The following is a 13,003-nucleotide window of genomic DNA, read 5'->3' on the forward strand; positions in this document are numbered from 1 at the left end:
ATATAACCGTTCCCAGACCACTATACACTTCAGGCAATACAGTACATGGAACACTTCTTAAGACTTTTAGCTGGATAAAAAAAAAAGGCTGACAATCCATGGTTGTTGATTCCCTGTGCTATACTATACTGCACTAGTGCACACACAGTTGTCATTGTTTTCATGTCAGAGGTAAAATCTCACTGCAGATAAACACATGGTTAGTTCTGCCCCACGGCAGTCATGGGCTGGCCTTGTATTGGCCTGTTCTGATTCAGTCCAATGTGGTTTTCTTCTCCTGACGAGAAATTAGAGACAGACTATTTTCAAAAGCTGACACAATGACATTCCTGCTGCTGTATTTCATCTCTCTTACTCGGAACAAATCCATATGTCCCAGTGGAACCTGTATACAGCTGACCGTGAAGCTTACTGTATGGAATGCAGACCCTGCATGACTTTCTCCTGAGGATGTAAGACTTATTTCCATACACACGCACGCGCGCACGCGCACGCACGCACGCACGCACGCACGCACGCACGCACACAGACTCACCACAAAGGGCTCCAGCCCGGTTCCTCCTGCGTTGCCCACGAAGATGCCAGAGCTGGATTCAAAGGTGAGGGGCTCATGGCTCCTTTCGAAGGCCACCCGATGGTACTCCTCACAGTCCATGAACAAACGCACCTGCATGCATGCATGACACACACACACACACACACACACACACACACACACACACACACACACACACACACACACACACACACACGTTTATATTTGGGGCCTTTATTGGATAGTGTAGCCTACAGTATGGTGACACGGAATGGGGAGAGACATGGGGGGGGGTGACACAGGGCAAAGGTCGTCGGGATCAGGGGGGGGTCGATCCCGCGACCTAGACTCGCTTAGCAGCCTATAGGAGTACAGCAGAAGAGTGACAGGAAACAGGAGAGAGAGACAGGGAATGACAGGCAGCATATTAAATAAGGTCACCGGGCTGGGCAATCAAACCCGCCACTCACTGTGAGGCTTCATTAGTGTCATGGTCTACAGACCATGTCTCCCCATAGAGTATTAAAAGGATAGAGACTAAACTAACGCGAAGCTCCGCCCCCTCTGCTATTCATGTCAGTGGAAGTTGCTCAGTGGCGTTTTGAAGCACCCGGAAGACTGCCGGAAGTACCATCTTTTCGCTGATTCAGCATTTCACCGAGGTGCACTCTGGGTGCACTTCCGCATTTGGACACCAAAATTTGGTGTCCAAATGCGGAAGTGCACCCAGAGTGCACCTCGGCCGTGAACGCCATGTGAACGCGCCTGAAGCCTGAATCCATTCATGAACGCGCTCCGTGTCGAGTACGAGCAAAGACAAAAAAGAAAAAACAATACATCGATTTTCGTCTGTTTACATAGCGCACAGGCGCTGAACCAGAAACTTGAGAATTCTGACATTATCTAGGGATTTATATCGAAATGTTAGTAAAGACTTAGCAACTAGGTGGTCTATTTTACCCCTAAAATGTATCAATATAATAAAAACAGTTCCATCTGGGCAATGTTTAATGTTACAGTGTACTGTACACATGACATGATGGGTGCATTTGGTTCCATTGTACACTGACTTGAATTAGATTAACACTAAAAGACATTTACTGTGTATGAATTCATAAATTACAGACTAAATTAAAACCACAATCTTTGAACATCTTCTGTTTTTTAAACTCAGTACCTCACCAGTTGTGTAAAGATGCAACACAATCAACAAACTCAATGTGGGAAAATTATAAAATTACGGTAGTTTAAAAAAAGTGATCCCAGGAAAATATCGTTCCCATCAGAAAATAGGCTATACATTACTTTTCTTTAATTACCTACCCTACAGGAGTGGTTCTCAAACTAAACAGGGTAGTTTATTTAGCCTAACCCCTTCCTAGTGACAACATAAATGGATCTGTAAGAATTCTTAAGAAATAAGCATTTATTTTCAAATACATAAAGTTTCACTTCTAGTGATTTTTACTAGTTGACTAGTACAAGTGGGTCTTGAGCTGTGCTTTAAAAATGTCTACACAGGCTGCCTGTCGAAGGTACAGTGGGAGTTACATTGGGGTGTGATTATATACCATAGAACCATATAAAATGGTTAAGTTTACTGTTGCTACTATTTAAAACGTCTCGCTTTGGTGACAGTAATTTGGAAGACGCACATATTACAGCAGTTACAATTAAGAACATAATATAAAAAGGAATGTATAGATTATAGAACTAGCCTTATAATTGCGTCATTATTCATGACGAGAGTCAGAAAAACACGAGCTCCCACAACAGAATTTGGTCAGAATTTATTGAAAGGATAGCCCCTTGAGATGCAGCATCTCAGCAACGTGTCAGTTTTAGTACTATTAGCTGGTAAACCAAACCAAACTCCGGTTTACGGTGGGCTTCTTATCTGTAATATAATAAATCAGTTATGTTTTGAGATGTGGTACATGATGCGAGCACTCGTGGTTAACAAAAAGGCTGCTTTATCCTCCAGAAAACAGAATGTAAACACAAACTGCCCTGTGCGCGTCCACGAAGCAAACCAGCGGCGCGCTTTCTTGTGCTCGTGCATGAATTTCATCCGCCTGCAGTCCCAAACTTGGCCACTAGGGATCAGCGCTTCAACATTGGAGTGCATAGCTGGCCCCTTGTGTCTCCCCCCTGTCAGCCACTCCCACTTTCCATTCCACTCACCTGTCTCCAACTCCCTCGTCAGCCCACCTGTGAACACTTACTGGACTCATTGCACACACACACAAACTGTCAGAACATAAACTTTGTCCGGTGGTCAACTTTGCTGTCCCTGCAGTTCTATACCTTGAAGATCGTGGTTCCTTGTGTTGCTCTTCCGTTTCGGGACCTCACTACTTTATGCCTTTTGTAAGGTTTGCCTTTTTTGGTCTTTCTTTTTTTTGTCAAATATGTTTTTTATTGAACAGATACATTATTACAAACATTATAATATGAAATACTTTTTTTTTTATGAAACAAAATGAAAGAAAAAATAAAGACAAAAAAAGATAAAGAAATCCCTTAACCCTCCCACCCATACTGCTCAGTGACACTGCATACTATATAATAAGATGATAGAAATCTCATGGAAAACATCTGAAAAGAAAATGGCGTACAGTCAACCATATCAATGGTATCCTGTCTATTAATCGTTTCTACTCAGGTAATGGAAAAGGGGCAGCCAAACCCTTATCAAACTGTCTCTCCCTGTTTCTCAGGAACCTTTTTGGTCTTTCTGTTCATGGCATTCTGCTTTTGAAATGTTTTAGCATTTTTGCATTCCAAGTTTTTTCTGTAAGCAGCTACGGCTAACACTTTGTAAGCTTTTTTTTTAATGAAATTCGACTTGTTCAATTTAGTGTTGCACCCTTAATGAACTCACCTCGGAGCCCTGCACGGTGAGGGTGAACCTGGCCCACCTGCCGGTCAGGTCGGCCATCTTGAAGGAGGCCGCCTCGTGCGTCCCTCCGGTCATGCTGTGGTCCGTGTAGTAGAGGATCACCCTCTGGGAGTCGTCCTCCACCGCAGACAACGCCATGCCCAGCTGCACCACCTTGACCGACCACGTCAAGACAAAGAGGTTGGGATTCATAAACATGCACGCGGCCAGTGCCGGTTCTAGGCCTTTTGAGGCCCCAGACAACATATTTTTCTGAGGCCCCCCCCCCTCCTGCTTCGCCACGCCGGGGCTTGCGCCCACCCGGGGTCCAGAAAAATGTGTAAATTTGCCATGAAAATGCTTCAATCTGGTGCACTTTGAGATCGAAATTAAGAAGCTAGGTGGGGGCCACATGTGGCCAGTATAGCCCATGTAAGGGATAGGGGATACATGAAAAAAACCGCCTAGTTCGCCTATGCCTAGAACCGGCCCTGCACGCGGCATTTTGCAGGGTAACTGCAATCAAACTGCAATCTGTGTGTGTGCGTGTCTGTATACGTGTGTGTGTGTGTGTGTGTGTGTGTGCACGCCTCTAAATAAATGTGTACCTTTTGACTTTTTGGGTCACTTTTTGGGTCAGACCAGGTCGACGGTCAATGAAGGACAGAATCAAAATAAGACGCTGAACAAGAGATTCTGGTGAGGTCGGGATTTTTGCAACTCCAGCGGATTTTTGAAATTTCACTTCGGGTTATATTATAGGACCACAGAGTTTGACAGGGATGATGATTTTAAATGCGCTTTAAATGGCTTGTGGTACAATTATGGATATGTGTCGTGTGTGTATGAATGTGTCGTTACGCTGTTCATTTAACGAAGAATAGACACTTGATACTCATTTCAGCGTGACCTTGTAGATCGTGCTGTTATGGAGGAGAGATTTAGTGCAGTTATAAATTCACAAAGATAACATAGCTGTCATTTTGGATTGGATGGATGGAAGTATACAATATATCTTTTTAAGACATTTGGAGCACTAGGGGCCCCAGTTCCGCCAGTGCCTTACCCCTTATTACCCTTAAACTTCTTTGCCATTGTTTACTAGGCTACTTGAAAAACAAATTTTTAATGGTTCAAATAGCCGATCTTACAAGCTCACAACGTGTCGATGCAGTTCGGCTATAGTTGAACAATTTTAAAATGTTTCTTAAAATAGTAAAAAACGAAGTAGGGATAAGGGGGTAAGAGACACAAAAATAGGGCTATTTTGTTTTACATGAATGAATACAAAACTTTAAAAAACCTTTTTACCAATCTGTATAAACCCTGTCATTTAGACCCCGGTACCCCCGGTAAACATTGAAAATGAATACCCCAATATCTTATGGTCAATTTAATAACCTGCTTTTGAACCTCCCTACCTCAATATGTAACTGTTTTTAACGTATGTTTTACATGAAGATTAGTTTTGTGTTTTATACCTGCATGTCTTAAATTGTTTTATATACTGTATGTAATCTCGTCAGCATTGAAAATGAGGGAGAGAACCTCAATTGCTCTCTCTCTCTCTCAATAAATAAAGGTTTCAATCAACGTCCTCACCTTCTGGTAAGCGTCGGTGATGGCGAACAGCACGCCGCCGCGCGTGGAGTTGGGCTTGGCGGTGACAGTGAGGGCGAAGTCCTGGTAGAACGGGTCGGGGATGAAGGAGCGAGTGAGCCGGCCCACGTTGGCGTGGGGGCCGAAGCTGTAGGCGGGGTAGCCCTCGAAGCCCGTGACGAAGGAGACCGAGGGGGGCAGCGGCACCCCGATCAGCTCCGTCAGGTCCAGGGACCCCGACGAACCACGCTCTGGAAGACAGAGAGAGAGAGAATATGTCATTATAAAATGTATTTCAATGTTACGTTTATTGTAATGAAGTATCATGAATATTCCGCAATCTCGCGTGACATTACCAAAATAGGGATAGATAATTAAACGATTTTTAAAATGCACATGCACATGCACATGCACACGCACACGCACACGCACACACACACACACACACACGCACACACACACACACACACACACACACACGCTCCAGCTGGTCCTGATTAGAGTGTGTGGTCAGGACAATGGTGAGCAGTGTGAGACAGTACGGAGCAGCAGCAGTACTACCATCATCTGGAAGACATTAGACTGGAATAATACACACACTCGCGCACGCATGTGTGTGCATGCACGCACACACACACGTGCGAGCACGCACATGCACGCACAGTCGCACACACACATACACCTCAACCTCTCAACCTCTCAGTGCAGCTTCTGGAAAATGGACTCCCTGTATGGTGTGTGTGTGTGTGTGTGTGTGTGTGTGTGTGTGTGTGTGTGTGTGTGTGTGTGTGTGTGTGTGTGTGTGTGTGTGTGTGTGTGTGTGTGTGTGTGTGTGCGCGTGCCTCTATTACCGAGGGCCAAATGTCAATTTGATAAATAGAAATTGTGAGGAAAATTGTTGTTAATGATAATACATATATTTTTAGATTAGGTGATAGGTGTCATGCACCGAAAATGATGCTGTTGTACCGTTGTGAGCTTGTAGATCGGTTATTTTTGGCTTTAGGTTTAGAAATGGCAACAAAAAATAATAGAATTGCTGTCTTAAATTGTTGATGTCATCACAAGTATAGCACGTGCATGCGTGCGTGCGTGCCTGCGTGCGTGCCTGCGTGCAACTGCGTTTGTGTGTGTGTGTGTGTGTGTGTGTGTGTGTGTGTGTGTTCTAGCCCACACTGGTAGTCCAGCTCTCCAGGGGCAGAAAGGCCACACCACTGTGTTTTCATTAATCTAACACTGCTGGCACACTGGGCCAATTAGTTTCTGTTTAATTGGCCCATGCAGTGCACGAAGTGATCCAGCATCAGTCAGCATACCACTCTCCACAAGTCCCTCTTCAACGCTGTGCATAGAGTCAAATTAATGTATTGGATCAAATGTATCCCTGATCTTTAGAAAGGATCACTCACACTATTATCCACTTTAGCGCGAGCCCTGTTTTATCATTAGTCACGCAGCAAAAATAGCAGATACAGAAGCTCACAAAGAAGTGAAAATATTGTACCTAAAATAAGCAAGACAAGGAGTGCCTTTCATTAGCTAAACGCATTAGTTATGAGAGGACTGGGCCAGAGGACAGATAAGTCTGACAAAGATTGACAACCTGTCTACTATCGGTATATGTACCGGATGGACAACTGAGATTAAATTACTTATTAATACAGTATGTGGACTGAACCACGGATGGAGATGGACATTGGTAATTGGTAAACAAAGAAACCTCCATCCATCTTCAACCGCTTTTCCGTAGCCGGGCCGTGGGGGCAACAGCTCCACCAGAGAGCTCCCCCCATCATTTACATTTTTGTCTTTTGTAAGGTAGCAGCCCTAGTATGACAGTGTCACTTTCCAAAACGCGTGCTTTTGCTTATAAACTTCCTAGCTTATAGATGTGTTCTTTTTGGCAAACGCCAGCCTCATGAGAAGGAGCTTAGATGAAGCTTAACAGTTGTTCAGCAGCCCAGCAGTGAGCAGTACGTGGAACTTCTACAGTGGCTGATAACTGCTCTCATTAAGACAGAGCTCGTCTCCAATGTTACCATTTTCCATTTTCAGTAGAGCCAAAGCGTGAAGTGAAATAAATTTCAAGAAATCCTTCATCATTCCACACAGATCTGTTACGCATCTGTATGCAAAATAAGTGTCGGGAGTTTGTTTTGTCTTCTGCGTTGATACCACTCAAATAGACTCCGCGAAACTCCTCGCCGTGAAACGTATACATCAAACTGACTCCCAAATACTTTCCTGTGATCTGTGTCAGCTTTCTGGCTCATGTAAGTGTTCTCCTGAGTCCTGAGATGCGGTACAGTAAACCCCACCCAGCTGGCTCTCCCAGCAGGCTAAAACAAATGGCTGAGAAAGAGACTGCAGATCCAAAATACTATCTGACCCACTTCTGTTTTCCAGGCGTGGAATGCCTAGAGAGCTGCTAACACCCAGACACATCTTTTTATCTCTCTTTTCGGCATGAGGATTTCCAGCCAACAAGTCTCTGAACCTCCAGGCACAGGGGTTAGGCTTTATAGGAGTTGAAGCTCTGCATGCAGGCACCAAGCTCCGCGGGACACCAGGAGAGAGAAAAAGAGTGCAAGGATAACGTTGCCGAAATACTGTCCGAGGGTGCCAAATATGTGTATAAATTCTGTTCCTGGGGGGGGGGGGGGGGGGGACAGAATTCTCCCCTCTACACTACTGCAGCGATTCCCAAGCATATATTACAAATCGGGCCCCAAAATAATTGGATGAACACTACGATTTAAACCATCTGACCATGACGTGTGTGGTGGTCAGACAGCCATCTGACCATGCCGTGTGTGGTGGTCAGACAGCCATCTGACCATGCAGTGTGTGGTGGTCAGACACCCATCTGACCATGACGTGTGTGTGGTGGTCAGACACCCATCTGACCATGACGTGTGTGTGGTGGTCAGACACCCATCTGACCATGCAGTGTGTGGTGGTCAGACACCCATCTGACCATGCCGTGTGTGGTGGTCAGACAGTCGCGAGCGGAGCGGCTCTCAGTGGGACCTAGTGTGATCAAGAAGGGTTTAATTGGAATGGGAACCCCTTTTGCTCTACTCTACTGCCTCTCTCAGTGGTGACATCATCATCACGCACAGCTGTTCCTCTGACCGGGCCAATGATTGTGCAGCTGGAGCCGGTCGCCATGGAAACCTGCACCCCATGCTCTCTGTGGGTTCCCCCAGCGTTGGGTTCCCATGGATGCATTGCAACAGGATGGGGGATACAGTATAGAACTCATTTCCCACTGTCCGGTGCCGTTTGTGTCTCTTTTGTCATCGCTGTGTTCTGCTGACGAGAGGGACTCAACTGTGTCTCATTGGAGACAGACAGCCATGCCATGCAGACAACTATTATGAAGGATTCAGTTATAGCAGCACACACAGCTTGAAAACCATGAAACCATTCCAGAAAAATAAAGAAATACAATAAGACTTTAGCACTCGTTTTGACGGCCCTGCCCAGGATGTGACGTGATCACAATGTAATCAATATTTGGCGAGCTCTAAACGGCAGCTGCAAAAGGAACACGACACCAATGCAATTAACCCATTCTGACCTGAGATCAGATTCATACGAGGTGTCCACTGGACACACACTGGTCTGATTAACCCATTCTGACCTGAGATCAGGTTAAAAAAATGTCAGTCGTTCTTCGATTTTTCAAAAATAGCAGACCTACAAGCTCGTATGAGCTTGTAGATCTGCTATTTTTCAGTAGCTAAAGCATAACATGATGCTAACACCAGAATGGGTTCCCGTTCAGAATGGGTTAAAGTCTGGTGTTCTGAAGACAGTGTTTATACTAAATACATTAGTCGAGGTGATTTTCAAGCCAAGGGAAGTGCCGGTCATGATGTTTCTGAGTCATCAAAATGTCTTACAGTAAGTCACCAGGGAATATAAATTATATAACCACATGATTTGATTTGAAATGTCATCGTTCCCAACGGCCATCGGCCCAGTGTTTATAAATATGTGGATTGTAAAATCCACTCAGGCTTGTTAGGCCGGGGACCACTGAGACCTAACCTCAGTGCGGTAACGCAGCAGATACATGAACAGACAAATGTCATCTGACATGGGGCAGCATTCGCACTGTGTGGGGCTAGAGTTTTGGTGTGTGTGTGAGTGTGTGTGTGTGTGTGTGTGTGTGTGAGAGAGAGAGAGAGAGAGAGAGAGAGAGAGAGAGAGAGAGAGAGAGAGAGAGAGATTGGAAGACTAGTCTACTCTAAACAATAGTGTATAAGTGTGTGCTTGTGTTTTGTGTGTGTTACGTACTGTAGGCTAGGCAGTGCCAGTGAGTGTGTGGTAGAGTCAGTGTTGGGTGTTTGCTGTGGCTGTACTCTGTCCAAACACATCTCTCAAGAAGACCATTCTGCTAAACGGTTCAGTGTGCACTGTGTGCAATGTGCATGTGTGTCTGTGTGAAAGAGAAAGTGCATGAGAGTGATTGTCTACTCTACACAGTATGTATGTGTATCTGTGTGTGGGTAACGTGCCTGCGACTCTGCGTCAGTGCGCCTGTGACATTTTGATGTCACTATTTGGAATGCAGATATATCTCTGTTCCTTCATAAATCCCCTTCAACGATCTGGCATTCATTCACAAGTGACAAATGCGCCATAAAAAGAGAAGGAGTGATACACGCTGTCACAAAATGACTTATCGGCGTGCTCGCACAATATTAAACTCAGTTATTGTACAGGATATTGAAAGGGGACTCTATGGCCCCAAGAAAGGTTCCATGTGTACAGCATTAGTGTGGTTATGAACTGTATAAAGACACTTATAACACAGCTGAACTCCAGGATATTAAGTTCTCTCTTGCATGAGATGAAGACCCATTGCTAAGCTAGGTTTTTTTTGTTTAACAACTATAATGTTTCTGGCTAAAATTGTGACGCTGCTAATGGCTGACAACCATAATGTAAATACAATAATAGTAATACTCTAGACGCCATGATCAGGGTCGATAACATTTATAAAAACTACAAGAACCATTTTAGGCTCCACAGTCCACACAGAATATCTTTTATATTATAATTGGTTTTGTTTTGTAAGAACGACACAGAACATCGTTCACTGTTCCCCATCTGTCCGTTTACCAGTTTTATTAAGCACAGAGATATGGTGATATGGTGCTTCATTTACATTTACGTAGTTCAATTGATACATACTGACTTGAATGGAATACCAGAGCACATGCAGCTCAGCTGAAGTAACGAGAGCACATGCAGCTCAGCTGAAGTAACGAGAGCACATGCAGCTCAGCTGAAGTAACGGTTGTGTAATATTGTTTGTGCGTCACTGACTGGCTAGAATATCTGTGAAATGTTACGCCAGAGCATAGATTATTAAACACACAAGTTTGTACAACGCAGGTATACACAAACACGCACGGTCGCACGCACACATACACGCAGTATAGTTATACGTCCATATTAATACAATCTTGTGTACATTTTGGGACGTGAGACGTGAGCGACATGGAGACAGTCAGTCAGTCAGTCAGTCAGTCAGTCAGTCAGTCAGTCAGTCAGTCAGTCAGTCAGTCAGCCAGCCAGCCACCCACTCAACCTTCATGTACCAGTAACATGCCACGTATATGCATCAATTCACACCATGTTGCGCCCAGACACACAAGCATAAACATGGTGTATAAGAATGCACACATAAACATGTGTCGCGTGTGGCCTGGAACAGCTACAATTCTCCTCGGGGCACAGTGAAGCTCTTTAGCATCAATCTCATGCACACACTGTAAGCACATGCACATAAACACACACACATGTGTACAGTATATGCAACTATACATCCACTTTTACCGTAAGCTTAAATGTGTGTTCATACACACGTTGTGCATGCTCATGCTCGCGCTCACGCTCGCACACGCTTACATACAAACACTCACTTCGGCGTAAATGGACCGTAAAAGTTTATCCAAGCATTCACTCAAGGTCTAAAAGCTGATTATTCCACACTGTATAGCCTGTGAGCTTGTAGTCCCACCACCACCACCACATACAGTGCAGTGCATCCAGACACACGCTTCTATAGAGAAACGCCTTCTTTCAGTGCTTTGTCTGCTCCGTATAAAGCAACGTTTGTCCTCCGGAGTTAACCCATTCTGACCTGAGATCAGATTCACACGAGGTTTCTACTGGACACACACTGGTCTGATGAACCCATTCTGACCTGAGATCAGATTCTAAAAATGTCAGTCGTTCTTCGATTTTTCAAAAATAGCAGACCTACAAGCTCGTAGCGCGCCACTCAGTGGCGCGCTACGAGCTTGTAGGTCTGCTATTTTTCAATAGCTAAAGCATAACATGATGCTAACACCAATATATATTAACACCACGAACGCCCGGTGGTATTTAGGACCATTAAACCAGAGCGCCCTGCAGCGATTTTCAGCAACGGAGAACATTTAGCGACGCACCAGGCGCCATCCCGGATGTAGCTTTAGTAGCTAGATGTAGCCAAAACACCCCCAAGGCGATAACAACAACGCCTCCATATTATGGTCATGCCTCGTGACATCACATGACATCATCAGGGATGGAGATCCCCATGATGTCATCAATATTAAGCCCATAATGGGAATGCTCATACAGATATCTCTGATGTCATCAATATTGGCCAGCAACTCTATGCATCTGACCTCAAAGTTCAAACCTCAAACCCTTAGATCTCCATATATGGAGCTGACCTGTTCTGACGTTCCATAATGTTGATCTCACCTCATCACGCCCTGTACACTCAAGACACGCTCAATATATGGGCAGTACAGAATTCATTCCGTATGTTGATCTGACCCTCCGTGCCAAAGCGTCAGTGCTCGCCCAGCAGGCGGGTGATGCGTGCACGCAACCTCGGTCGCTTCTCTCCCTCAGGGCATCTAACTGGTATATAATATATTAATATAATCAATATGAATTGTGTATCCATGCACATGCATGCATTTCATGTTTTTCGGGAGAACTGTTTTTGTGTGTTGTCTGTGAGAGAGCATTTGTGTGCATGTTTTGTGTGTCTTTCTATCTGTACACGTTGATCCCATGGCCCTCCCATGAAGCACAAAGTCTCTGTTGCCACTACAGCCCAGTCTTTAACACTAACCCCACAGTGATCAAAGCCTCACAACGGTTAGCTCATCATGCACCAATGCACTTTATTGTGCGTCTCTGTGCGTTTATGTGTGTGGGGTACATACTAGGACGTCTGTGTGCTCATGCATCATGCGTGTGTGAATACATGTGTGGAAAGAAATGGGTATTATTCAAAGTGATCTCAGCGACAAACGTCACCCCTTTTTGCGCGAATGTCTGTCAAGAGAGATTAGGCAAGAATATTTAACCACTTTTAACCAAACAATTTAACCACCTACTGTATATATATACTTTGATGACGTCTGTTTTCAAATATTCGCCCCCCATGATAGGGATTGTTGGGGTTCTGGTGGTTATTGTGGAGTTTTATTCGGTTCTAAAACATTAGGAGTCCAATCTGTAAAAGTGATTATTTTAACCACTAACTTCATTGGAAAAATAATCGTACGAAATGGTGGTGACAATCATTTTGCACAAGCTCAAATAATTATTCTTTGAAATTGGATATTTCAGTTTGGAACCAAAGCTTTCAATGTGTTCAACTCGATGGGGATGCTTGAGAAAATGCAACCAGAACACGTTTGTGAACGCTTTTATCGATCTGGCGTACACGTACAAAAACATGGTGTTGTTAATAAGGCTCCTTGATTCATCGAAACCAGCTGTGCCACACACTGAGAAAGCAACTAGAACGCCACAACAAGGTACTATGAGTGACTTATATGTATTCCTGATACATTGTGAGGTGCTCACTTTGAAATGGCTCCAGACTGTGCTCGTTTAGAAGAAACTTAAGACATTCTATTCCAGCCGTCAGAAAGCCATTCGGCTTTTTCTTGATGTACTGT

At 44.5% G+C, this 13,003-nt stretch overlaps 1 protein-coding gene across 3 annotated transcripts in view; it reads right to left on the minus strand.

The window, feature by feature from the left end:
- The window catches only part of LOC308336777 (uncharacterized protein), a 95,537-nt gene that overhangs the window by 37,511 nt on the left and 45,023 nt on the right, over nt 1-13,003 (minus strand). For all 3 annotated transcript variants that reach the window (XM_080794324.1, XM_080794323.1, XM_080794322.1), the window contains exons 3-5: nt 5,019-5,266; nt 3,420-3,590; nt 536-667 (exon numbers count right to left, since the gene is read on the minus strand). In XM_080794324.1, coding sequence (XP_080650450.1) covers nt 536-667; nt 3,420-3,590; nt 5,019-5,266 — 551 coding nt within the window. The remainder of the gene's footprint in view (nt 1-535; nt 668-3,419; nt 3,591-5,018; nt 5,267-13,003) is intronic.

The sequence above is a fragment of the Protomyctophum bolini genome (assembly GCF_963924005.1).
Source record: "Protomyctophum bolini genome assembly, chromosome: 21".
Lineage (NCBI taxonomy): Eukaryota > Metazoa > Chordata > Actinopteri > Myctophiformes > Myctophidae > Protomyctophum > Protomyctophum bolini.